General features: G+C 53.6%; 1 protein-coding gene across 2 annotated transcripts in view; it reads right to left on the bottom strand.

Moving 5' to 3' along the window:
* Positions 1–27,077, bottom strand: part of KIRREL3 (kirre like nephrin family adhesion molecule 3) — a 491,466-nt gene that overhangs the window by 106,277 nt on the left and 358,112 nt on the right. For both annotated transcript variants that reach the window (XM_032472373.1, XM_032472375.1), the window contains exon 3: positions 1,161–1,238. In XM_032472373.1, coding sequence (XP_032328264.1) covers positions 1,161–1,238 — 78 coding nt within the window. The remainder of the gene's footprint in view (positions 1–1,160; positions 1,239–27,077) is intronic.

The raw sequence follows: 27,077 nt of genomic DNA, 5'->3' as shown, positions 1-27,077 counted from the left end.
GCCTTCTTATACAGGCAGGCAGCAAAATGGGGAAGGCGATACTCCCTGTGTTTAATTGTGCTGGCCTAACTGTTGTCAGACTGTCATCATGATGGGTGCTGGCAACAAGCCTATAGTTGGTGAGGCATTAGGTCTGGGGAGCACATGGAGGTGTGGGTGTCCTGAACTGCAGGCTGGGAAGAGAGCCAGCAGAGAAGCACAGAAAGAGGGCACTGGAACCATGCTATGGTCTAACTCTGGGGGTTGAGATGGTACAGGTGAGCTGCCTTTCCCATGCCTGGAATGGAAATGAGGCTACGAGGGCCTTGGGCCTTGGGAGGGGAGGGGCTCGGCTCACCGCAAGCTGGGCTGGTGGGAAGCCAGGGCTTCATTTGTCTGACTTTAATGAATAAATGGCATCCCCAGCCATTGTTTATCTACTGTTGAATCCTGACAAACAGTCTGTGGCATCTGATGGAGAGGGTTATTAGCTGCACAGAGACAGATGGCTGGGGATGAGGGGATTGGCTCTTTATTACAGCAGGTCTGTAAGTGACAGCCCTCCTTCCACACCCCAGCCTGCATGTCAATGTCAGTACCTTCCCCCAGCCTTCTGTGACCCAGTCAAGTCTCAGAGGAAAGACCCAGCACTAGAGGAAGGCAGAACGGCCTATGAGGAAGAGGGCGAGGTAGGGCCAATGGAGTTGGAAAAGAGGGCAGGTTTCCAAGTGGAAGTTCTGTGAGAATAAAAGCTCTGCCTTATTCTTCTTCAGTGTCCTCCCAAGTGCCCTGTGAGGTGCTATTTATTCAATAAGCACTCAAGAAATGTGAATGATTAAAGAGAAAGGCAGAGAGGTCTGAATTAGAAAAAAAAATAGAAGCAAATTTAATTGCACTGGGTGGGTAGGTGAGGAACAAAAGGCAGGGAAGAGAGAGAAGTCAGGGTACAAAAGGAGGAGGGAGAGTGGCATAAGGGAGAATGCTCATGAATCAGCACAGAGTGTTTCAGGCATGAGCTGCCCTTCCCCACATTCCTGCATGAACAGCTGCATCGAAACCAAACTGCTCTGTCCACTGTCCATTCTGAGATGCCCCAGGGTCTCTTCCCTGATACCACAGTTGTGCAGCATGGCTCCTTCCCTCCCCACTGCCCCCGAGAGTGTGGGCGGGTTCTCACTTACCTTCATTCATTCTCCGAAACTTGTCCTTGGCCATGTAGCCCAGCACCAGACAGCATCCTCTCTTCTGGAGGCCCAGCTCTGGAAGAAAAGCATACCTGGGTGAGCTGAGAATGGGTCAGGTGTCAGTGAAGGTCCCTTTGTAAGGGATGTGAAGCTTGTTCCTCCTATAAAAGGGCTACTTAGTTATTTAATAAACATTTAGAAAGCACTTACTATGGTCCAGGCATAATAGCAGGCCAATAATTCCACATTTGATTCTCACAACCTTATGAGGTATATACCATTGTTATCCCCATTTTATATTATTTCCTGTACGGACATATTAAGTAGGCAGCCTCAGCTGAAAGACCTAGTAGATGATGGAGCCAAGAGTTTGAACCCAGGCAGTCTGCCTCCACAGCCCATGCTCACAACCATTCCTCTCTAGGTTAACGAGGCCCTATATATCCCAGGATTGTGATCAGGCCCAGAGAAGAGGCAGGGTCCAGCCAGTGGTGTCCAGGATGGAGCAGTACAACCAGACAGTGGGTGAAGAAGTGATTGGGTGAATCTGGGGGAAGACACAGGGGCCACGGTACAGGTAGAGAGTGAATTCCAGGACTGGGGATCTCTGTGCATCCTTATATTCAGGCACAATTCAGCATCATCATTAGGCCCTTACGGGGTGCAGACTCAGTGTGGAACACAGGAGTTGGGACGGCTAAGGGACATAAGACTTAGACTCTGGTCCCTCAAGACTTTGACCCAATGGTAAAGCAAGTTAGAACGACAATTCTAGGTAGCAAACGCAAGAGAGCATTTCCCCCACCCCGGGGATATTTTGTAAATCAGTGCCCATTGTGTGTGAGCATTGGACTGGAGCTTCTCGGCCAGCCAAGGTTCCCTCTCCGCTATTTCTCCTTCACTCCTGATTTGTCTTAAGCATTTTACGGGTTCTGAAGCAATAAAACCACACCAAGTTTCTCTTTTGACCCTCACAACCACCGCATGGGGTAGGCAGATCGGTTATTACTATTCATATTATGCAGATGAGAAAATTGAAGTTCAAAGATGTTAAATGACTGCCCGTGATTATTTTAGACTCCCTGTCCCCACGTCTTTGCTTTGAAGTCATACAAATGTGGCAGCTGCCAAAAACTGGGTAAATGGATATGACTTCTGGGGGAAGTGACTGCCGCTCCTCCCTGGCTTTGCCAGCTTTCCAGGTGCCCAGCTACTCCCTCCATCGGTTTCTTAGAGAAGGAGGGTCCCACTGAATGGTGTGTCACAGTAGCTTCTCCCACGACCCTGGGTGTTTCTCGGAGCCCCAGCCAGTCGGCATCCAGGCTGTGAGTGTAGAGGGGTGGGCTCATTCTCCTCCCGACCTCCCCACCCACCACTTGTTGCCCAGGCCCAGCCTCCGCGGGCAGCAGGATGAAAGGGCCCAAGAGACCCAGATAAGTCAAGCTTGGGGGTTCTTGCCCCAGAGATAAACAAAGCGTGGTGGGCGGTGGCAGAATGCCATGGCCCAGGGAGGTCGCCGGCTTTGATGTTCTGATTCTTTAAAGGGGTTTATTGACTATCAGTAAAGAGCAGAGAAGCAGATCTGAGCGTGCCTTTTCCAAAGGCACTCACTTCTCTTCCTCTCCCTCCACGCTCGCTCGCTTGTCTGAAGGCACGGCCAAACCGCCCTCACTTCAAACAGCCTTACATCTCAGGCGCCCAAATTGGCGATGTTAAGTTCCCTCATCCAAGGCCTTGGCCCTTTCTTCAGGGGCTCCTGCTCTGTTGAGGGCCGTGCAGGATCAAAGCCCCTTTGATGTTTACTTACTGTATTTGTGGATTCTTTCTAACAACCACCTTCAAGAGGCAGGAATGCAGTGAGCCAGGAGGGAGCCAGCGGAAGCTAAGCTCAAGCTGCGAGGAGGCGCTGAGCTGCAGCAAACAATAGCCCCTTGCCTGTTCTGTATTGAAACCTCAACATGCTGACGACAGGCCGCGTTAACCAGCCCATCGTAATTGCACACGTATTGTTCATCCTCAGAGCGATACAATTGCTGATGATTCCTATTATATCTTCCGATGCCTTCTTATGCCCATCTGAGGCCCATCAGCAGCGGCTCCTAATGAGAAAGGGAGCTTGGGTTCTCGCACTGAGCCCAGGGGAGCACTGAAGAGTTGGGGCAGAAAGGATGCTGGATGGATTTCCTGCTGGGCTTCCTGCACAGGTCCCCTAAACGCTCAGGAAAATGGAGGGGGCATGACTCTACTAAAGATTTAGAGACTAGACAACCTGTTGACTCTCTGTTATCTACAATGGCTGTCTCGGCCACCCCAACCCCTTCCTCCCCACCCTATGTCACACAATGAGCCCCCCAGAGGGCTCGCCCGAGGAAAGAGGCTACACGTCCTCACAGTTATTGCAAGAAAGAGTCTTATGGACCATGTTTGATTTTTGCAAATGAGCAGGAAGAGAGGTTTTTTTTTCTTCTTTTTAAAAAAACTGATTAATAAAAGAAATGGAGTACGAGGCAATCTCTCAATGTATTTGGCTCATTTAATTTGACACGTGTGGGTTAGTCTTAATTATTTAGGTGGCTGCATTACAAGGCTCTAATAAGCACACTGCAGAAATTTATTAAGTGAGAGGCTCTCTGACTGAGCCTTTACTGAGAAGTGGGGAGAAGCCACTGGGATCTTTGCAAGGACGAGCAGGTTGGGGGGTTAGTGAAATGAGGATTAGCTAGCTCTCCATATAGGAGAATTTGGGGTGTTCTTAGGAGAGATTCGCAGAGCTAAATTAGAGGTCCCTGGGTCCACACAAGGAAGCGTGCCAGGGGCTGAAGTGGGGGAGGGCAGGAGAATCTGCAAACACAGGTGGGGAAGACAGCGCTGTCAAACATACTGACCAGAGAGAAACTGGGGGGAGCAGGAACTAGTGGTTTAGACTTGGGAAAACTCCCCTCAGCCAGATCAACCGGGCTACCAGGGGAGAGATGATGTGACTGGAAAGAACAAGAATCCTTCATTCGGGAGCTAGACCAGCCACCAGACTGCCACCTCTCTTGTCACACTGCATGGGACCGAGGGTGGAATCAGGTCCTAGATACCCATTCGAGAACAGCAGGGTGATGAGGTCTTCTCCGCGTAGACGCTGGGGCTGCAGCCTTCGGATGAGCATGAATCCCTAGCAGGACCACCAGATGCACCGAAGTCACCCGTGGAAGATACTAACACGAATGGAGTCAGCCTGGCTTAAGGGACAGTTCACAGCCAAGAAGGCTAAGGCTACTGTGAGGAGGGTGTGAAAGGCACTGTCTGAGGAGAACCGAGGTTAGGAAGCGCTTCCTGGGAAGGGGTATGTTTCTCAGGGAGAAGGCCGCTTTGCACCAGGGCTCCTGGCCTCTAGACTGGGAGCAACAGACGGGCGAGGTTGATGCCTTTTTGGGCTCAGAGACCCTCATTCCAAGCACAGCACCTGGCACGTGGTGAGTGATCAGGACAAGTCTGACGTAATAGAAGGGGTCAACTGAAAAATATTGGGTAACAATCAGTTCTCCTCTATTCAGGCCAGAAAGAAATCCAGGGGGGCTTAGACGTGGCACAGTGGATGGGTTAGGTGAGGACGGTGTGGAGTGAACGAACGCTGTAATTCATCTGAACTGGAGTCTGGGAACTGTGAGATTTCCTCTTGGGAGGAACAAAAAGGGATGGATTCATAAACGGAATGGTTTTCCTTCAGTGTCAGAAGGTGAGGGTGGGCTTTTTCTAGCCTGAGGATTCCTGTCTTCTTACTAGTAATCATACTGATTGTACAGTGATATTCCCCACTTTTGTGGGGTACTTAGTTTTTCACGAGGCTATTATATTCACTGTCTTATCGGATGTTCACAGAAGCTCTGAGAAGCAGGTAAAGCAGGAACGGCCTCCTCCATTTTGGTTTCAGAAACCAGCTCAGAGAAATAAAGCAACGATGGTTCAAGGGCAAAGAACAGCTGGTGACAGCGCTCAGGGCCGGAACGCAGGTCCGGTCGCTGCCTTAGTTCTTAGGATGAGTTCTGGAATCCCAGGGCTGCTGACGCTGTGACTCAAAACAGACAGAGAAGCGACAGCAGAGATGGGGTGGACTGTGTTCCCCAAAACCCGACCTTGAAGCCCTAATCCCAGTACCTTAGAATGTGCCTTTATTTGGAGGCAGAGACTTGAGTTAAGTTAAGGTCGTCAAGTTAAAATGGTCACTGGCGGGCTCTAATCCAGTGTGACCGGTGTCCTCATGAAAAGGGGAAATTTAGGACAGACACACATACAGGGACAATGCCAACGAACATGGGGATGGCCATTGACAAGCCAAGGAGGGAAGCCTTGAGCAGACCCTTTCCTCACACCCCTCAGAAGGAGCCAACTCTGCCAACATCTTTTCTGGACTACTAGCTTCCAGAACTGAGAGACAATACATTTCTGAGCTTTCAGCCACCGGGTTTGTGGCACTTTGTCATGGCAGCCCTGGCTAATACAGACAGAAAGGGTGGAGAAACTGGACTTCTGTAGGACCTGGCTGTTTCCATTGGCCAAGACTTGTTGACGCCCATCCCTTGGTCCCAGGGGATGCAGGGAGCAGCATCACATGGCCACTCAAAAGGCTCGTGAGAGGCACCAAGAGACTGGAGAGCAGCCGGTAGGGCTGCTAAGAAGGGACAGTGGGGGTGGTGGCACAAGAGGTGATGGGAAAGAAGAGAGGTGGGTGGGGGCTGGCTGTGTGACTTGATGGCAGTTCAGGAGGTCTTGAGCAGTCCTGCCACCTGCAGGAGGCTGATGTTGGCCAGGAGAGTGCTTGCTTATTGCCCGAGCCAGAAACTCCTGAGCTCCGAAATAACCATGGACAGAGCCGGTGACAACGGACAGGTACCAGGTCCTGCTGTCTCACCATTTCTGAGGCTTTTCAGCACATTGGGGTGCCCTCCTGTCCCCAGTGTGCCCAGTCACAATGGTTCAGGATGCTTGCTGAGAACTAAACCTTTACCACCTGAAGCTATTAAATTCCACCATGTCCCCAGAAGCCTACTGAACAAGAAATAGAGTGTGACGGGCTGGCAGTTTGGTGTGGCTGCAGCAAAGATTCGGGAGCAGAGAACGTGAGATGAGGCAGGAGATGGGGCCAGGGATCAGATTCTGGGGGAACCTGGTGAGCCTTTCCAGGAGTCTGGACGTTTCCTACTGAGCGCTTAGCAGAAGACAGACAGGCCAGACTTGCATCTTATAAAGATCATCAGTGCTGGTACAGGTGACGGACGGGAGAAGGTACTCCCAGACAGCCGAGTACAGCTGGGAGACTATGGCAACACTCCTGGTGAGAGGTGATGGGTAGACGTCTGTTCCCTCTTCCTGCCTTCCCGAGACAGCCTGAGATGAGAAAGCAGGTGAAAGGACCCTGGGCTTCTCAGGGGGACATTCAGAGCCTCCACATCCCCACTGCCTTGACACGGGAGATCAGTGCAAAGGTGTTAAACAGCCCCCCAGATGGTCCCAGAAAGCAGATGGAGAAGACATCAGCGGGACCTGGTTGGAGCATGGGGGGGACATGAGGGGCAGGGGATGCCATGTGTGCTTCAAAACTACCATCACCTGCTGGAGCTTTGTTTCGGTACTTGACAGTTCTCAGGGCTTCTCTGGGCTTTAATTTTCTCACCTATGAAATGTGGATCCTGGTAGAAAGACCCTCCTCCCTCGGCTAACATGAAAATCAAATGAGACAGCACTTGATGAAAAGGGCGTAGAATGAATTAAGGGTGAATTCAAGAAATAGAAATAAAATAGACTGGAGTTTAGAGACCATCAAATCCTTCCCTGCTCCCCGTTTTTTTTTTTTTTTAACGGATATGAAAGGGGAGACTCGGAGGTGATATGACTTGTCCAAGATGATATAATAAACTCTTAGGTGACATCTTTGAAGGTTAGTGACGTCAGCCGGGCTGGAGGAGTAAAGTGAGTCAGGAAGACCACCAGTGAGTGGAGCAGGCGAGGCCAGGGGACCAGAGGCGCTGAGGGTGGAGAGAAAACGGCGAATTGGAGATGTTCTCAGCCGAGACAATGGGGCTAAGGGTCAGAGAGGCTCAGGCAGAGGAAAGGGACCGGATGACTACAGCGTCTTTAGTGGGGAAGACTGGAGGAAATGAGGGCTCTGTGTCAGAAGTGACTGACAGAGGAAGCCAGTTAGGTCACTGGGGTAGGGGGGGTGACAGTTGTGCATTTGGGACTCTGTGCTTGAGGGATTCCCCAGTGGGTGGGTTCTGAATGATTACATGCGCAGGAGTTCAGATCTGAAGAGACACATTTTTACCCAGCTTCACTGACCTCGGAGAGTGAATATCTTGGTCTGGAGACCAATTCATGATGCGATGAATGACATAAAAACCAGTGGCCTCTGTACAGTGTCACTACCATCCCTCCACCACCAGCACTATTCACAGAACGTGACAGCCACAAAACCCAACCCACAAACAGTCATCGAGAGGCTGCTAAGCACCGGGCACTGTGCACAAGACAAAAACACGTAACACACGTTTCCTCTCCCAGTGAGATTACGATCCAGTTGGTTACGTTAGGCATATACCTGTGAAATGGTAAAGAAAAGTCGAAGACAAGTGACAGTTCAGTCAAAAAAGTGTCACAAGGCAGTGCTGGAGTTATTTCCACACGAACGGCAGTGCTTGCAGTAGGAGTCCAGAGGAGGGCGGTGGGGTGGCTCCCCCAAAGGGCCTGGGAGGCTGCAGATTTGTCTGGGGTTTGCCTTCAGTGGGTGTCTGTACCTGTGTCCTCTCTTACAAGTGACCGTCCATCACAAGCCATTCTGCCCGGCGCTGACCCCCGCCAAGGCAGCAGGATGCTGGAGTCTCATGATTGGAAAGTTCTCACCATGATTCTGCTAAACTACTTTCTGCATTGGGTCTGCCTAGTCCTGCTTTCAGCATAATTACTCCCATCCCAGGCAATAAGGATGCCCATAACGCATGCAAAGATCACAGTTTTCTGGTCAACCTCTTGAGTAAAACATCCTGAAGAGAGGAGCAGTAAATGTTTATGAATCCTGACTAGTGCATGGCCCTGGGCCTCTAGGACAAGTAATAAATGTTTAATAGCCCAGTCATACCTGTTTCATAATTCTTGAATCTCATTGCTTGCTAATTCTAAGTTTATTAAAACACTATAAAGTTTGCATTGTTGTAAAGACATAATTGATCTTTTCATTGCTTATTTAATACGAGTTAATTATATTAGAACAAAGTTTGTTCCCAATTCATATTAAGTATCAATTAGTTCTTTTAAACTATTGATTTGTATTTAATTAACTATGCTATTATATACCTATTAAGCTCTTATAAGAGAAACCTGAAACAGCTGTGGTCTTAAATTAAGTTTTCAAAACAATGAATTACAGTAAAAGCTCACGTCAAGTTAGTCTCTTTTAGGAAAGACTGGACAATCATTGTGATCATTGCAAAAACTTTTTATGACCAGCAGTGCACCCTTACCAGCTCTGTATGGAGTAAGGATGATAAGTGCCCTGTGGCTTCCTACAATGACAACAAGGACCAACACAGGGGTAGCCTTCTGCCAGCCCCGCCTTCTCGGCCGCCTCGGCCGTGCCATTTACTGGCTGGCACAGACCTACCGCGGTGCAGCCAAGGCAGGCAGCATGTTAGCAAATGCCTCACCACCAGCTGTGGGGTCCACAATTGTCTGTGTTGCTCCTGGCCCCAGATCCCACGTGCCTGCGGGAAACCTGGTGTCCATGTGGTCCCCAGGCCTCCTGGCTTCCCCAAATCACTGTTTACTGCCCCGAGTCTGTATTTGTGGGCCAGAAAAAGACAGCCCTGAGCATTTGTTTTCCTCGTCTTGTTTTACCCTCACACCAACCTCATGAAGATAAGTTTCACCATTCCTGCCTCTGATTGTAAAGAATTGGACATTTTAGAGGCGTAAAAATTTTGCCAGGGTCCCTTAGCTGTGAGTGGCAAAGCTGTATGCCTGACTACATGCCTGGTGACCTTGCTACGCTGGTCTCCCTTCTCTGTGACGTACAACTCGTCACCAGTTCTGAGTCTCAGACCCCTGGGCTGGTTCTCTGAGACCTTGCCTGCCTCTTGTCGTCCTCCTTACCTTTCTCATCCCCTCTCTCAGATGCTGCCTGGGGCCTTTCTCCCAGCTGATTAATTGCTTGGAATTCCAACACGGCCACCAGGTGACTGGGAACGTGGCCTTCCTCTGGGCCACTTGGGCATCAGTGCAGCCCCCAAGGTTGGCGGAGTCCACCACACCCCTCTGCGCTGCCGGAATTAGGGCACTGGCTTTCCACCTCTCCCCAGGGGCTGGACGCAGCCCAGCTTTGTCCCTCTCCACTGGGCTGGTTATCGTTCACCTGGGACCAAGCTCACTGAATTCACCATTGCAATTAAAGTTGTCATTTACTGATTACTTTTGGTTTATTAGTCTCTGGGCTAAGTACTTTGCATGCATTATTTTCTATCATAAAAAATTCTATATAAGGTAAATACTATTCTTGCTTCTAATAATGGGGAACTGATAATCCAAAAGATGAAATTCTCACTCAGGGTCTTACAGCTAGTAAGTTGGAGGCCAGGAAAAGTGATTATAAATGAGGTTCTTTGGACGACTAGCATAATCTCTTTGTGAGAGGTTCAGGGAATCGGGGAAAGTTTAGTAATGCTGGTGGAGTAATTTTATGAGATACAGTTTTATCACATGTACAAGATGACCTCGGCCATCTCTGATTTAAGATGGCTAATCCTGGTGGTTAACTGCTCTGTGGGGGATCATGAGGGCCACTCCTGCATCCCCACCACCCCAACCAGACTGTCGTCAGTCTCCTCATCCTGTGAGACACTGCACTGCTGAAGGCCATCTGCCTGCAAGGCTTTTAGACTTTTCCTAAGAGAAAGTTGGGAGCTGGGGACTAACGTTTGAATGGGGCCAGATCCCCGACAGCTGTGGCCCTTCCCATGGGGAGCCTCAGCCGTGCACAGCCACTGCCAGTCACGCTGGGAGTCCAGGCAGAAAGAGGGCATCTCTCCTCTCTTTTCTAGTAGGACCAACAATGTCCCCAGAGGACAAGGCTGAGGGTCCCCCCCTCCATGCCCACAAGCCCCCACCCCATCCCCTGTCCTTCTCTTAAAGCCCAGCTCCTCGGAGAGGCAGAGGCCCCATAAGAGGCTTTGGGTGTAAGACTGATTTGTGGATTTGATGTTCACACAGATTCGTAGTCCCGTGGTTCAGGTGAGGCTCAGGGAAGTTGGGTAATTTTTCTGAAGTCATGTAACCGGGAAGTGGAGGAGCCGGGATGAAAGTCCAGGCCCAATCTACCCCAGCGCCCAGGCTGCTGCGCACACGGCCCAGGTGTGTGACCCGCCGAGACCCCAGTGGGAAGGAGGGGACCACGTGTGTCCAGAGGGTGCTGGCCAATTAGGTCAGCACCTCCAGGTGGTTGGGGGCGCTGAGAAGCCCTCGTGGGAGCCAGGCCCCCAGGGAGTCCCTGCCTGGAGCGGGAAGGGCTGTCTCCGGGGAGGTGGTGGGTGGGGGGGTACGGCTAGGGAGGTACGGGGCTGCAGCTGCCCACCCGGGTGGGGGCAGGGTGCAACAGGAGTCCTGCCGCAGTTTAGCTTTGTGCTTACAAAGCTCCCTGTCACCCATTTATGGCCCAAATAAAATCATGAAAGCTGAGGATTAACCAAGAGGGTCCTATAACGGCCACACGCTTAAAAAGATTTCTCACTGGTGTCGGGCAGGAATGGCCAGCTTTTCCCTCAAGCCCACAACCCACTGAACAGGGTAGGGGTGGAGGGAGTCACCTGTTCTCACCTGGCACTGGGGAAGAGGATGGAAAGAAAGGAAAAATGTCCCGGGAGTGCAGGGAGCGTAGGGTCTTTTAGGGTACCTGGGCTGGAAGAGGGTAGACTGAGCCTCGGTGAGCTGGAGGATGTGCCCTTCACTCTCTGGGTAGAAGAGCCATACAGAAGGGATGCCAGGTGATGACATGTTCTGGTCCCCAGGCAGGGACCGTCACAGCTGCCTTCCTCCTAGTCCGGTTGTCATGCCATGCCTTGCCTGGCTGTGTGGCCCGTGTCCATCTAGAAACTGCACACCTTCCCTGGGGCAGAGGAGGGAGCGATGTGGACGAGTGTGTAGGCCTCCCTGCTCTGCCCCTCCGCCCACCTCCAACCTAGGCCTGTCCACCAGGGCATCATGACTTGAGCAGTCTTGAGGGCTGAGGCTGGCAAGGACTGGAGGCCCAGGGTGGGCCAGACCTGGTCCCCCAGGACAGTGTCAAATCTTCCACCCCTGCCCCTGCCCCCGCCCACCCGGCGAGGAAGGAAAAGAGATAGTGGGCTTAGGAGAGGAGCCGGCAGAGAAGGCAGGGATCCCTGCTGTCCTTCCATCACTGAAACCCTCTTGAGGCTCGCACATCCCATTACAACTCTGTATCTTATAATTAAATCGAATCTGCCGGTTACCTTTCAGCACGGCAGAAATTCAAGCTCACTGGAGGCTTTCTTTGTTTACATTTATTTACTTATTTATTTAGTAATTATTTATCCATGTAGCTACATGGAGGCCCCAGCCCAACGTTTCTCTTGACTTCAAAAAGCACAGATGTGGACAGGAAGGGGGAGGCGAGGAAGGCAGGGCTGCCCTGGGGCCGCGGGCTGAGCTCTTACTGGGGGATACCTCTGGGAGAGGGTTAGGTGAATGCCACAGGCTGGTTCTAATCCCCCGTCCTTCTCTAAGATGCCTTATGGAAGGTTCACTATTTCCAGAAAGCTCCACAGAAGCCCCTTGCCCAGAGGGACTTGAACGTGGGTCTGAGAATGTGGTTGTGACTGGGTATTAGGACTAAGATATCCCGCAGGGCTTGGCAGGCTTAGCAGCGTCCGTCGGATACAAGCTCTCCTTGACCCTCCCCGCACCTGAGATGGACCTGGAGGAAGGCACTGAGGATCAGAGAGGTTCCACGACTTGCCCCAAGTCACCCAGCTGGCGCTGGCAGAGCTGATTTGAACACAAGGCTTGGGGTAAAACTAAGCTCCCTGCATCCTCCCAGAGCCCCAGGTCCAAGCTGGCAGCCCGGCAACAGAAATCAAAGTGCTTTCTTCTCTTTAATGATAACCTGTCAGCGGTGAGGGGGCGAGGAGAGCCCGAGAGCTTTGATTAAGGAATCAGCCTCAGACAGATCAGGGCAGTGATTCTGAACCACCAGCCATCACTTAATAAGAACATGAAAGCTTATTTACCACGAGGCCGGCCCAGCAGGAGGCTGATTGCCACCAGGCACGCCAGGGGCCTGCACACACCCTGCACAGCAATAGCTGTGCCCCGGAGAGGTGACCCCATTTGGGGCCATCAACCTGGCCGCCCCGCCAGGGCAGCGGACAGGGCGCTGGGATGATGTCTGGGAGCGAGGGGGAAGGCACGTGCTCGGGTACCGCAGTGGGAGAATGGGAAGGAGTTCCAGGCTCCAGCTGACCATAAACAAATCTCCCCGGAAGAGAGAACGGTATTTATTCATCCACCTGCCCCTCTGTTGGTTGGGTCATCTGTGGGCTGCTTACTACTTTTGAGAGTGGGCATGGGCGGTGCCAGAAAGGACCTCGGTCCACGTGGACCCCTCCTGCTCTGTTCTGGAGCAGTGGCTCTCAGAGGTTCCAGTGCACGTGGGTGGAGGGGTTTCATGATGACTTTGTGACCTGTTTGCCCATCAGAAACCATTGGGGGGCCTTGAGTAGGGCTCCGGCCAGTCCACAAAGGACATCATAGCTACATGGGGGAGACCGGTGGCCCAGGCCCAGTCTGCAGGAGGATTTGTACCTCTGCTTAATCTGGGGAGGTTTCTCTGGCTGGAGGACACAGTGAGGTAGGCTGGTCTGAGACAAAGATGGGCCTTTCAACCCAGGGGCCTGGTGAGCAGGAGGTCCTGAGCTGTCCTGGCTTTCAGGCTTTGAGGGACGGCCCAGTCCTCTCCCGGCTCCTGAGACCAAGGGAAGCCACCCCAGGAAGCTTGGACCATCGACCCCATGGCCCTTGGGACTTCTCACACAGTAGTGTGGCCCCTCCCAGTGCCCCTTGGCTTTTGACGCAGGTGGCCCCTTCATTGTTCCCCCATTCTGTGAACTGAAGACCTCCTGGGCCGTGATGAGGAGTGGACGTAACTGATGCAGAAAAGCTGGGACGCGACTAACTAGCTAGGTGACCGTGGGCAAGGCGCCTATTCTTTCCGAGCCTCAATTTTCTCATTTGCAAAATAGAGAGTTTGACTAGGGCAGGGGACTTCAGCTGGGGTCTCAGGACCTCGAGGGGACCTCCATCAGGAGTTCTACTCTTCTGAATTTGCATACAAAACTGAGGCGTGTGTAGGCATTTTTTCTGGGGAGAAAACTGGATTTCAGGTACTGTCAAAGGGTGCTGGTGCTCCCCCGTCCCAAACTAACAACCTCTCACAAAGGGATCCCTAAGGCTCCTCTAGCTTTAGATTTTTGAGTCCGAGGACCTCCTGTTCCTTGGAGACCACAGCTTAGAAACAGAGCTGACCGCAGGGGACTGGGGGCTGGGAAGGATTCCTACTACTCTTGACCGAAGTATTTTTTTCTGAGTGTTGGGAGCTCCATGGGATGAGGCGCACGTTCAGCTCCTTCCCCCGGCCCAACACGAAGGCAGGGAGGCCCTCCTGTCTGCTTCTTCCTGTACCAACTGGAGGCGTTTAGCTCGCATGGGTGAGACTTCCCAGGGGACAGTTGGGAACCTCCCCTTCCTTGAGGGTTGGGGAGGGACTACGGGCTCCTGGGAGCCAGGATATGGGTCTGGGGGATGACCCCACTGGTGTAACAGGAGCTGCCAGCATAGCCATGCTATTCAGTTCTTGCTCTCTTTGTAAGAGATTAACCCACATTTCTTTGTGTATTTTCTTATGCTCCTGGTCTTGTGTACATATTTGATCTTGTGCGTTAGCCAGAAATGTCACAGAATGGTAGAACCGGAAGGGAACTTAGACATCACCTCCTTCAACCTTGTACAGAGGAGGAAACCAATGCTCAGAGGCAAGGAGTGATGCGCCCAGAGCTGCCAGAGGCAGAGCCACGTTCTTCAGCCCTGGATGGCAGGGATGATCACCCCGTGTCTGTCCCTAGTCTTGTTTCCAGACCCATCCTTGCCCGATCACAGGGCTGGTCATGATGACTGGTTCTGAGAAGAATTCCAGCTCTGTGCCTTGGAGCTCGCTGTTCGATCTCCCAGGGTTTCCTACACCCCCTCAAACATCCCATCCCACTCATGGTCCAGGCCCTCTGCCTCCCCACCCGCTGAAAATCCTTCTCCATGTGGCCCTCTCTCACCTACTCTTGCAGTTAGGCACCCCCATGCCTCACACATACTGTGGCTATGAGACTTCCTATGAGTGGGATGATGGTTTATTATCTTTTGCTCCACCCCGTGTCATCTGTGAGGTGGGGACCATCTTCACTGATTCTTGCAAATCTACTACCTAGCACAGAGCCCGGTGCACAGCAGGCACTCAGTACACACTTACACGTGCAGAGTGACTTAATGGACTGGGACAACCTACCCTTATGTATTGGGGGCCAAGGGAGGGCTCAGGTTTGAGAGTTTATCTGGTGGTTTGAGAACAGAACTCTGCATCTTCTTCCTTCAACAGCCCTTCCTTTGCCAGAAATGGGCCTTAATCAGCCTCAGGTGGGGGTCAGCCTTATGTGGTTAAGTTCCAAGTCATTTGGGTTTTCATCTTTGAGTCTTCTTTCTAGCCATCATTGATTCACTCGTTCATTCCTCTCGCACTCGTTGAGCATTCACTCCAAGTCGGTGCTGCGCGCTACAGACGTCGCGGTGCACCAGACAGACAGCGCTCGCCCTCCCGAGCTTCCGTTTCAGACACATCGTGTAGTGGTAGGAAGTGTCACACCACATGGACAATTCCCTGGGCCTCAGCATCGCCACTTGCAAAATGTTGTTCCCAGAGCTGACCTCAGGTGGGCAGGGTATGTGTCAGGCGCCACACCTGGCCCTGCGTGTGACCGGCGGGGCCACTGGTCTGAGTGTCAATTTGCTTGTTAGTTTGCTTTCTCTCCTCCCTAATGCTCTATGTCTGGGTGCTTTTTAATCAGTCGAGGCGCAAGAGACATCTGAGCCACAGATGAAGTTTTCTGTGCTGGACCAAAGGACAAGGGACTAGGCTTAGCGAGCCATTCCTGGTGCTGGACACCGTCACACACAGTTATGTCATTTACTCCACACAGAACTGGTGAGGGCGCTGTTAGTCTTTCTCAGAGGAGGAAACAGGCTTAGGGCAGGTAAATGCTGGTCCCCAGTCCCATAGCTGTCAGTAGCCGGCAGTCGAGGGGGCTCAGAACCCATGATTCCTGCTGACTGACCACCACCCAGCCCCTGGGGCACCTTCCCACGTACTGGGATGGCCCTGCCTGCTGGAAGGAAGAGTGGACCTGAATGTCACAAGCCCCCTTTCAATAAAGGGCTTGCAACATGTTTATCCTGGCTGCATCTCGTATCGACCAGGCACACGGCACATGGATTAAGTATGCAGCTGGGTGGTCTTTAAAGGATGAACATTTTCTCTAGGATCAATACGCTGAGTGAGTTTGGGTCTAAATTCATCAAAATGTCACCTGCAACAAATTCAGTCCCTGGTCTTCTGCACTCAGGTTGATGGCCGGGGGCAGAATCCAGGGAAGAAGAAGGTCTGGGGCACCTGTTGGACCAGGGTGGGTCCAATAACCCAAGATGGGGCAGAGTCCTACCTGGAGACCAGCATCCTAGAAATTGGCCATCCTTCCTCTGCTCTAGACTTCATCCTTGCCTTCAGGGAGAGCAGCTGAGCAAGGGGAGTAATGACTCCTCGTTCTAGATTCTTCTCATAGAAAGGGATTTCGAGGTCGCTCAGTCCCACTCTCACAGCCAGTGCAGTAAACCGTCTCCAGCATCTCAGAGAAGTAATCACAGGGTTTCCCCTTGGATCCTTCTAGTGACAGGGAGCCCATTACTTTGCAAGGCTGTACTTTTCATTTTTGGAACGCTAAAATCATTTTAAAGTTCTTTTCTATTTAGCTTAAATATCCTCTATGGCCCTGCAACTGTGACTCAGTGGTCCCAAATCTGTCCCCTGGGGCCACACAGAACAAGAGCCATCCCCCTTCCATCCAACTACTCAGACATTTAACAGACGGTCCTCCTCTTCTCCAAGAAAAACAACCTTTGGGAGTTTGGGACCTAGGCAGCCTAGGAAATCCTCCCCCGGCCTCTCTGCATACCCTGGACCCCTTTTTGCACTCACTGCTCCTTCCTCAGCATCTTGAGAAGGAGGAGAGCAAAATGGGAATTTCTCAGAGGAATCCTTGACCTCACACATTCAGAAAAGGAAGGACAGTGACCTGATCTTGGCGCGACCTCCCTAGGCACCTCATACACAGAGTGTACATGCCCCTCTGTGGGGATGGCTGAGAAGATGGGCACAGGGGTCCCTGTGGGGTGGACATGCGGTGGGTACTGTTGTGTTGTGTGAGGGTGTGGGGAGTGGGGGTGAGTGTGTGCATGTCTGGGAAGGGGCTGGCATGGTTTCCATGCGCCGTGGACAAGCAGAGCTCTGCCCGTTTCCACTCTGAGTCCAGGCCCTGGGATCTTCTGGTCTGGGGGACCTCTGCCCCCACATGGCCGGGTCCTAACCCAGAAGTCTCCTCTTGAACGAGGACTGGGTCTTAGGACCAGAGTAAGACACTCAGCACCTCACACGGAGAGCCTCTGGTTTCTTTCTGAGGCAGGGGCACCTGGAGGGAGAGGGGAGGGGGTGCCGGCCAGGGGCTGCCGCTCACTGAACCTCTCTGATAGACCAGCCCTGGCCTCACGCTCCCTGGTTCTGTGAGGTAGGATCTCACAGCCTTTCACAGATGAGGAGACATATTCTTGGGAGTTAAGCAACCTGCCCAAGGTCACACAGCCAAGTGGCAGGAGGGCAGTAACCCAAATCCGTCTGATCCCAAGCCAGGCTCCTCCCCTTTGTTTGGTCCAGGTTGGCCTCTGTGGTTCGACCGGCCCTCCTGGGTGAACTTGACCAAATTATGGAACCTCTCTGGACCTCAGGCTTCTCCTCTCTCTAACCAGGGGGTGAGCACTCAGTGACCTCCCTGCTCGGGTCAGACCAGGGTCCCACCGCTGCCCGCTCCGAGGATGGGCTGTCTGTTTGCTAGGCAGCAGCCCCAGTGGCCGCCTTCACCAGCCTCGCTAAGTCCCCGTTTGTGTTTCTGCTTGCCATGTTTTGCCGGCGTGAGCTGGTATCAGAATGAGCTCCCTTGATGCTTCCGGAAGCAATAATCCCGACACGGTTGGAGGGTTTAGTGGAAATCCTCTGCTACAGCGGAAGAAGGCAAAAGCCCGCAAAGCAAGGATCTCGGCAGATGCAAAACCTGCCCATTTACCTTCCAAATCCGGGCTGCCCGGCGGGGACGGCGGCGGCACAGGCGGACACCCTCAGCTCCGGGTCAGCTGGGGAAGGGGGAGCTGAACGCAGAGTTCCCGCTGGCCTGAGTCCCACGGGGACCAAGCAGTGCCCACTGCCTGCACTCAGGCCGAGATTCCATCGAGTGCTGACCGCCCCGCAGGCCAGCGCCTCCTGCCCCAACGCTCATTTTCCTACTAATTCCTTACAACATGGACACAGAGGTAGGATTACCCTAATGCTTGGTCTGAGGCTCAGGCAGCTTAAGTGACTCGCCCAAAGTCACACAATCAGTAAGTGACAGCGCAGGGAAGAGCTTCTCGTCCCTGCCAGGGGGACACTGCTGTCTGTTCTTGGCCGTCAGCCTCTCCCATCCTCCCCTGCTCGACACCAGCTTCTCATCATCACGGAAAACAACCCCGCTGTCCTTGGCCTGCTCCCCTGGTCCTGACCTCCCGTGCACTCTCAGAGGGAGCCTCCTCCACCTGAGCCACCGATCTGTGGTCGCAGGCTCTCCTGCTGCCCTCAGCTGGCTGGGGACTCCTTCGCACCGAGGGGGCTGTGTGGTTACCATGGAAGATACGCTCCCGCTCTCGGCTTGCCAGCCGCTCCAGGGCAATGAGTTGTCTTTCTAAAATGAGGTTTTCCATTTCTGAGACTCTGAAACCTCCAGGTTTGCCAAACTGCAGGTCTTCCTCCCAGCACAGGACAGCAGGGATCACGGCCAAGCCTGAGCTGCTCACAAACCCAGCCCCCCACCAACGCCACCAAATCAGCAGTAACGGTCTCCTCCAGGCCCCCGGCGCCTGGTGCCAGCCTAACACACAGGCGCCTCTCTCTCTCCCCCGGCTATGTATTCACACACACAGACACAGAACGCAGACACCAAAGGGGCGAGCGCGGTGCGGACAGGATGTGCTGCGGACTCTGGCAGACCCAGTTTCCAGCCAGCTCCACTGCTCCTTAATTGCACAACTCCAGGCAAGACATTTAACTCCTCTCCTTCCTCCTTTGTGAAATGGAAATAATAATACCACCCACTCGTGGAGCTGCTATGGGGATAAAATGAGATCAATCACTGAACACGGCGCCTGGCCCGCAGCGAGGGCTCCACACCGGGGAGGCTCCTGCGGTCTCGCTCGTGGCCTGGAAACGCCTGTCTTCTCAGCCTGGGGAGTGACAGCCAGCGGCTGCCAGGAGGGGAGGCTGCCTGTGAGCGGCCCGCTGAGGAAGCTGCTAGTGACTGCAGCCTTTCAGAAGGCATTACAGGCCATTGTTTTAATCAATACTATATTATTTCCTCCGTGGCATCTATCCCCATGTTTATTACGTGTAAATAGGGTTTTTCAATGATGTGAATGTGTTAGTTTAACGTAGCTGACATTCAGCTCGTGCAATCTCGTGGCTGCCCCTCAGGACCTCCTGGAAAATGAGATGATGTATCTGCCACAAAGCCGTCCTCGTGAGCGACAGTTGAGAAATACAATGTGGGGGCAATCAGGGCACCCGGCGCACGCTTGCTGCATGCTTGAAGGAGGAAAATAAATAATACAAGGGCGCTGGGGGCACGGCCCAGCTGCTGGGGAGAGGGTGTTCACAGCCCGTGGCCTGGAGGCCGGGTGTCGGGGTCCCCATCTCTTTGCCGCCCAGATCTCGGTCCTGTACAATATGTCTATGTGGTCTGGCCGGCTCCTGCTGATGGCCGCCTTTCCTGCTGTCCCTGCGGCTTGTCAAAGCTCACGCTCCTGGATTCTCCAATGAGCCCCTTCCTCCCTTGCATTACGCGGCCCCCAGGGGTCTGAAAACCCATTTTGTACATGTTTCTCTGGCTGGGCCCCGTTGTGGGCTTGGCCCGGCCTTGCCGTCCAAATAGCAGAGAAAGCAAAGGCGGCTCTTCCCAATTTTCCTCGTGGGCTCATGTCTCCTCTAGTACCAGGGTGCTCAGAGTAACAGACGTCGGCCCTACAAGCTCCCTCGGTCCCGCCGGACCAAAGCTGAAGCGGGAGGGGTTTCACTACAGTTTGGGAAGGCCTTCTTCATCACGTCTGGTTACAGCTGCAGGTCAGATGCCTCCACCACACGCGTCTCACAGCCAACAGGCCCAACCCCAGTAACAGCCATTTAGCTCAGCAACATCGCCTGCCACACACTTTGGACTCCCCTGTGCAGCGCTCTGGGGTGCGCTGGAAAGGAATGAACCTTTGCCAAGACAGCCTGGGCACTTTTATCGACAGGATGTTCTTTCACCCCTGTCTTCTTCCCAGTGTTTGGAAGCAGAGGACAGGGTAGGAAACTGCCTGATTTCCCACCTTCACGCCTAACAGCAAAGACGACTTGAGGGAGGCTGCCTGTGAGAGCGGTGGGAGGGAGGGGACCTGTGCCTCGCCCTTCAGGTCTGTCTGTCCATCTGTCCGCAATGCCTGTCTCTCTGGGGGTCCATCCAGCTAAAAGGTACTTCATACACGAAATAGCCGCTGTTATCGCTAGATTCTGTCTGTGTGTCTTCAAGCTTTCCACACAAAACGTGACCAGTTGGGCTTTGGTTTCCCCTCGCTGTCTGAGAGATGAGAGGGCGGTGTTTTTCTTGGCAAATAACTATGCTATCATAAGCCCTGGCCGGATTCCAGCCTGAGTAATGGCTGTCTGCCTTCCCAACTCCCTCCGCAGCCCGCGACAGAAGCTTTGTTCTTTACTTCCTCTCTTTAAGAACACACGCTCCATTGGAGAGCACCACTCAGCCGCAGGGTCCCTCCCCACCATGGCTGCATTTCCACGATGGTTACTGAGGGGTGAGCTCAGGTTACAGTGCACGTTTGGGAAAACACAGTAAGACGTCTGGCCCGGAAGAGGCACCTGAGGACCTTGAATCGGAGAGGCTCTCGTTCACGCATCCCAGTCCGTGAGGGACACAGAGCCCAAATCAGGAAGCGTCGCCTTGCTGAGCACTGCTTCTTTCCTGGTCTAAATCATCATGGGGTAACTGGGCAGCTGGGGAACCCAGCTGGAGCTGGATATTCCTGAGCAAGTTCAAAGCTGCCTGACTGAGCACCCCCCCTTTTTGTAAGGAGTTGGGGGTGTCTTGTGGCCCATATGCTCACATAGGCACTGTCACCTTGACGTCTGTAACCCCTGTCATGCTTTGCTTATCACTCGATCTTTAATAACAACACTTTGAGACAGGTAGCAGGCATCTGCACCGTCTTTTGTAAACCTGACAATGGAGGCTCAGATATTAATCAGATGACTTGTTCAGTGTCGCACAGTATATGTGGCAGCAGTGGGAGATGAACTCTGGTCAAAGCCAATTTTCATGCGACATCAGGCCTCACCACATTTTCTGGGCTGCGTGGACCTTGGCACATCCACTTCCCTGTGTCGATAGGTAGCCACCACCGGCAGGGCAGCGGGAGGCTCGGGGCCAGTGGCCAGGCCTGGGTTTCACGAAACTTGGCCACTGATCTGCTGGGGGCTCACTGCAGACCCTCGGCCAGATGAGGAGGACACCTGGCCCAGCTCACAGGGAAGTCTTGAGGTAGGCATGTGGCCAAGGCTCTGAAAGTGTCTGAGGAGTGCAAATCAGTGAGCAAATGCTCAGGACCACTGATTCTCCCCATGAACATTCACTGAGCACCTACCGGGAGCAGGCTTAGGAACACACTGTAAACAAGGCAGAGTCCCTGCCCTCAAGGAGCTGGCGGACCAGTGGGAGAGACACATCAACAGACAATTATAAGAGAGAGCGGTGGGTGCTCCGATGAGAGGGGCCCTGCGCCTTGACTTGTAGGGAGAGCCACCACCAGATACGGCAGTTCCTGGAGAACGTTCACAGGACACGTGGCATCTAAGCTGAAACCCCAGGGACAAGAAGGAGACAGGCAGATAACGTGGGACCGCTGAGTGTTCCAGGCTCTGGAGACAGCACGTGCAAAGGCGGGGAGGTCAGAAGGAGCATCGTCTGCCCAGGGGATGGCATGTTTAGTGTGCGCTGGCGCAGGGCTGGAGGTGGGTGGTGGGGCGGGAAGCCGAGGGGTAAGCCGGGAGCCGTCAGCAGCCCCCAGGAGGCGTCTTTGCCATCACGGGGGCAGTGAGTCCTTGGAGCCACCTTGTCTCCCAAACCCACAGCCCTTCCCTCGCCCTGACCCCACAGCCTGGAAGCCTTCACTTTGCTCTGGATCCCCTCACCCTTTAACCATCCATGAAGGAGCTGCTGGAAGTGCACCCAGACCAGAGCGGACAGTACTAATCCACGAGTTAAAAAATTCTGGCTGTGCTTTATCAGCTGAAGGACTGTGATCTGGGAGATGTTCATTTAACGTATTTCCGCCTTCAGAATGGCTTTTACTTTTCACTAAATTGAAACTGCAGTACAATATATGTGAATGATTAGACTGTGTAATACGTCCCTGCAAATTTAGATTAGGAATGATTATGACTTAAGTAAAATAGTGGAACGCAATTCTTATTGCCATCTATCTTCTCTCTTCTTTTTAGTGTTCGTGGGGGCGACTGAATAGAAAGAATGAATGACTTCAAGGAGAGCCAGGGTCTGGGTGCAGAGACGGGGCCGAGGTCCGTCTTCGGAGGACTTCGAGGAAGGAGGGACAAGCTGACGTAAGAAGACGAGGGATCTGTGGTCAGGGAAGGGCACTGGGACAGGAGGCGAATCTGGGAAGTGTCCTGGCTCTGCCATTTGCTCACCGTGTGGCTTTCAGCAAGCTACTTAGACTCTCTGAGTCTTGGTTTCCCATCGGCAAAATGGGCTTAATTATTCCTGGCTCATGTGATTGCTCCGGGTGGAATGAGATTGGGGAGTGAGGGCCTTACTGACTGCGGGTGCCCCAGGGCTGCGTTGGGAACACAGGTCTGGGTCACACTGGGGCGACATCACTCACTAGAGCCATGTGACCTTGGTCTTGCTCAGTCTCCCGGAGCCCGTTTGCTAATCTGCAAAATGGGACTAAGCATACTTGGCCACGGGTGTCCTTGGGGAGAAAATTAAATGGGGTTTTTCATGTTAAAAGTGCTTTGCAAAATGTAAGTCTTCTGGGAGGGCTGCCCTGGCTGGTCGGGGTGGGAACAGGAGTTTGGGGGAAGTCGGGGCTCTCCTTCCCTGAAGCAGCAATCGGAAGTGGTTTGGTGGAAACTTGCTGGGGGGGGGGGGGAGGGGGCGGAACCTGGGAAGAGCCTGTGGGAAGCTCCTTTTGGGTGCCCTGCCCCAGCACTCCCAGTCCTCCTCACTCTGCTCTATCCACATTCCCCGCCAGCACTTCACACGTGGTGGCATTCTATGTAAGTTACTTGTTTATTATGTTTTGTTTAGTGTCTGTCCCCCTAGTTCAGGGATCCCTTTTGTTCCCCAGCACACCCGGAGCACCTAGAATACAGCCTGGCAGTTAGTAGGCACTGAGGAATATGTGCCCGGCGAGTGGATTTATGAGCGGGGCTGGAATCCTGTCTCCTGAGATAACAGACGAGGTTGGAAAGATGGTGGTGGGGGAACCAGGGTAAACCAGAGGCATCAGTCTCTGCGGCAGGGAGCTTGCTGCAGGCAGAAAGACAGAACAGCGATTTGGTGAATGGAGCCCGGCACCCATTCTTCAAGGGAGCCACGAGCCCCCAGGGTTTCCCGGGAGTCCCTGGGCACCTGCAGTGTGGCTGCACTTCCCCGTCCCTCCCAGCGACCTGACGAAACACCATCCAATCAGAGCAATTACTGCCGCTTGTGGTGTCTGCCTCCTGTGGCTCTGGCTGGAGACAGTGTTTCTCTGCTGCTCCTCGTGACAATAGGGACAACAAATAACCCGTCGGCAAATGAAGGGCCCGCCAAGCCCTCCAGAGCTGGACAGCCTGGGCTGTCGGCTGGGCCCGCGTGGAGGGAACCAAAGTGACAGCCCTCGTGGGGCGCGCAGCTGACTCTTCCGGGACTTTCAGACCACTCTGTCCATGACCAGTGTCACTCTGGCCAAGGGGGCAGGGCCGTGGCCGCTGCCCACCCGCCCACCGGCAGGGGCTGGCATTAGCTATGCTGCCGATGGCTCAGGGTCTTCTGCTCTTGCCCCGGAGAGGGAGCTGGCGTTCCGTCAGGGTCCAGTGGGTCAGTCTTGCAAAGTATCTTCCCCTCCTAATAGCCCTGCGGAGCAGCTGCTCTCAGTTTCAAATGAGGAAATGGGAACTCAGGGAGGTTGAGTAATTTGCTCTGGGTCACACAGCTCATTAAGCAGCAGTGCTGGGGCAAGACCTCCCATGTTTCTGAACTCAGAGCACATCCGCCCTTTCGGGCACCCTGGGTTCAAGTGCTGCACCCTGGAGGACGTGTGTGAGCACAGCCCCTGACCTCCCAGCCTCGGGGTTCTGACTGGGGTACCTGTTGCCTGTGCTCTGGAGAAACGCCCTGCACCCCAGCTCACCGCGGCTGGGGCCATCCTGTTTCAGTTATGCACCCGAGAGCCCCTCTCTCCTGTGCCTCACCCTTCAGAGTGGGGCTCCCCCTGAATTCCAGCCAGGGCCCAGCTGCGGCAGAGTGCCTCCTTTGGGCACCCACAGGCGCATGGACACTAACGTGAGGGTGTGGATATGGATGCTGATACTGATACAGATACGGATGCGATTGCGGATAGGACTCCTGACAGTGATTAACACTAAGGCCAAATGCAAACACTGATACTGGTTTGCACTTGCTGAGCTTTTACTGAATCTTAGATGTGAACCCAGGAAGCTGACTCTGGAGATCTGTGCTCTTACCCATTGTATGTCCTGCCTCTCCCTCCTATTACATGACATGCTCCTTTAATTAGCCTCCCTGGTAGTCTCTGTTTTGTTAATACCCCTTTTCAAACCGACATCTAGAACTGAATGCAAAATCCCAGATGTGGCCCGACCGAGCAAGGCCCAGGGACACGTCATGTCCCTGTAACCTTTGAACATCATTTTGCAATTAATGTAGTCTAAGTTTACACTCACTTTTCCCCCACCCCAAGTCCCAGGGTTGGCAACTATTAGGGTTTTTAGCCGGTCCTAAGTCCCCAGGTCTTCCAGAAATGAGCCACCTTGGGTAAACCCTTTTTTTGTTGCCTTCCTGTGTGGCTGAGGGCTGAAGCCCAGTTTCCCTCCCCCTTGCAGGCTCTGTGTCCAATGGCCACACTTGGCTTTGCTGTAGCACTGAGCCAACGCTCCAGAGGAAAGAGAACATGGTCTCTGGCAACTAGGGGGCTGGATGGAGGTGAAACAGCCTGTGAAGGCTGTTTGCCACTGCTTGGTGAGTGATCTGTCCCCATTTCAGCCTCAGTGGGAAAGTGATGGAGGGTGTAATTAGGGTCTGAGCTGTGCCCCGGGGTGGGGGTGGGCTGTCCCCGGCTCAAGGAGGCTGGGGACACAGACAGTAGTCTCTGACCTCCCAGGTGGGGGAGGGTGTGTCTGCTTGTCCAGGGGGAAGAGGAATAGCATCGGGGATTTTGGACCTGGTAACTGCAGATCCCTGATCATCTCTGGGAGTGTGCAGGTCGAGTGGGGGATGGGAGTAAGAATGGAGATGGAGTGAGGCAGGAAATATCACCAAAAAATTTGGAAGCGAGTGAAACTTTCTCTTGCCCTCTCATCTGCCCACCTCGTCCCCTCACCACACATCCAGGAGAGCCAGGATCCCAGGCTTCTCAAGAACCCCCTTGCTGGGCACCCCACCGGGGCTCTTCCTCGCCTGCTGTCTCGTGCTTCCTTGCATCACAATTTACTTGTCCTGTGTGCCTCATTTCACCCCATTCCCTGGGGGACTTGCCTTATTAGAAAGTGATCTAATACACTAATATGGCATTAAGGTGTTCAGGTTTTAACAACTGGCTCGATGCTTGTAGCCAGCCATAACTGAAGGGTGTAAATACTTTAACAAGAGAATTTCTTAACCTCCAGGCATAAATCCCAGGGAGAATGTCCCTGTGTTCTGGCAGGGAGGGAGTCTGAGTAGGGGGTGCCCCAGCTGGTTACTCCGCCCGGGGCACTGACGTTGCTCCTCTTGACAATGCTTGGGGTTGACAGGGTGGAGATTTTCCTTATGATGAGGAAAGGGGAGCTCAGAGAGGTTCTGTGTCCTGCCCAAGGTCACACAGTTTACCATTCCTGGATCCTAAGCAGCTCTAGCCCTTTGCAGGACCAAGAGTCCCCACCCGCCTTCCATCCCCTCAGGGTACCTCTTAGGGTGCCGGCAGATTTAGGGGCCTGCAGTGCTAGGGCTTGGGGGTTCTTGCCTTGGATTCTCCAGAGATGAGTCCCTGAGATGGCTAAGGGTTAGTTTGCAGCCTCCGGTGGGCCATGAAATAAAATTCCAGAACTGTGGTCAGTCCCCATGGATAGGGACTTAGTGAACTGGGCACCTATAATGTCTCAGGCCTGGTTCCAGGTATTTTCCCAACAGTTACTGTTTGGAGTCGCACGGCTGAGACGTGGGGGAGCCAAGATTTGACAATTTCAGCTGACCCCAAAGTTCCTACTCTTTCTCCTACACTGTGTGGCCTCCCAAGGAAGATCGGGGTCTAGAGGAGGCGGCTCCCTGGAGGAGTCTGGTCCGCTGGGAAGACAGAACACATCAGGATGGAAAGGACCACGGCAAAGAAAACATGGCGCCTCAGGCGAGCCTACTGCGCGGCAGGCGGTGTGCCTGGGGCCGCAAGTAAGCAGCACTTTGGCTTGGGCTGGGGCCAAGTGGACCAGGGTAGTGGGCCCAGCAAGTCCACTTAGGAAGGCCTTGGAGAGGAAGTGAGTTTGGAACCAGTCCGAGGTTGGGCTGTGTGTGCTCTGGGGAATGGATGCTCGGGTAGGGAGCTGGGTGTGGCCACAGGGGCAAGGGGCTGGAGGAACGAGAAACAGGCTATTGCCCAGAGCAGAGGGCTGGCAGGCCTTCGGTGTGGAGGCCTGGGAACTGGCTGGGCCAGGCCGGGTTGGAGGCGCTGAAGGGGAAGGGCATGTGGTCCAGCCACGTTAGGATGCTCGCACAAAGGGCTTCTTGGCCAGAAGCCCGTGGAGCTCACCCCTTCCGCAGAAAATGGCTCTCCAGTGGGAAAAGCACCAGGGCTTTGGAGAAGTGAGTGTTGTGGGCTTGGCTTTCCAAGGAGCCGAGATGCTGTTTCCTGCAAGTCACCCTTGTACAGATGCGGACCATGGACCCGGAGGCTCTTCAGAGCAGTTTCCCGACAGTGAGCCCAGTAAGTGACTGACCTCCCGGTCACTGCTCACGCGTTCAGCCAGTGTTAACTGGTGACTTGAAAATTACCTTTGTTTACCACCGTTACCGGGAGGCTTCAGGGGCACCAGCATCTCCACTCCGCCAGCTGTCTCTGGCCATGGTGGCCGGCAGCGTGCTGCACAGTCCCCAGCCCCAGCCCTGCCCTGCTCGTGTGGGCACCAGGTGGACTCTCCGGGGTCAG

This window comes from Camelus ferus, chromosome 33 (genome assembly GCF_009834535.1).
Source record: "Camelus ferus isolate YT-003-E chromosome 33, BCGSAC_Cfer_1.0, whole genome shotgun sequence".
Lineage (NCBI taxonomy): Eukaryota > Metazoa > Chordata > Mammalia > Artiodactyla > Camelidae > Camelus > Camelus ferus.
Note: the sequence above shows the minus strand (reverse complement) of the source record. Positions and strands in the feature narration are given on the sequence as shown.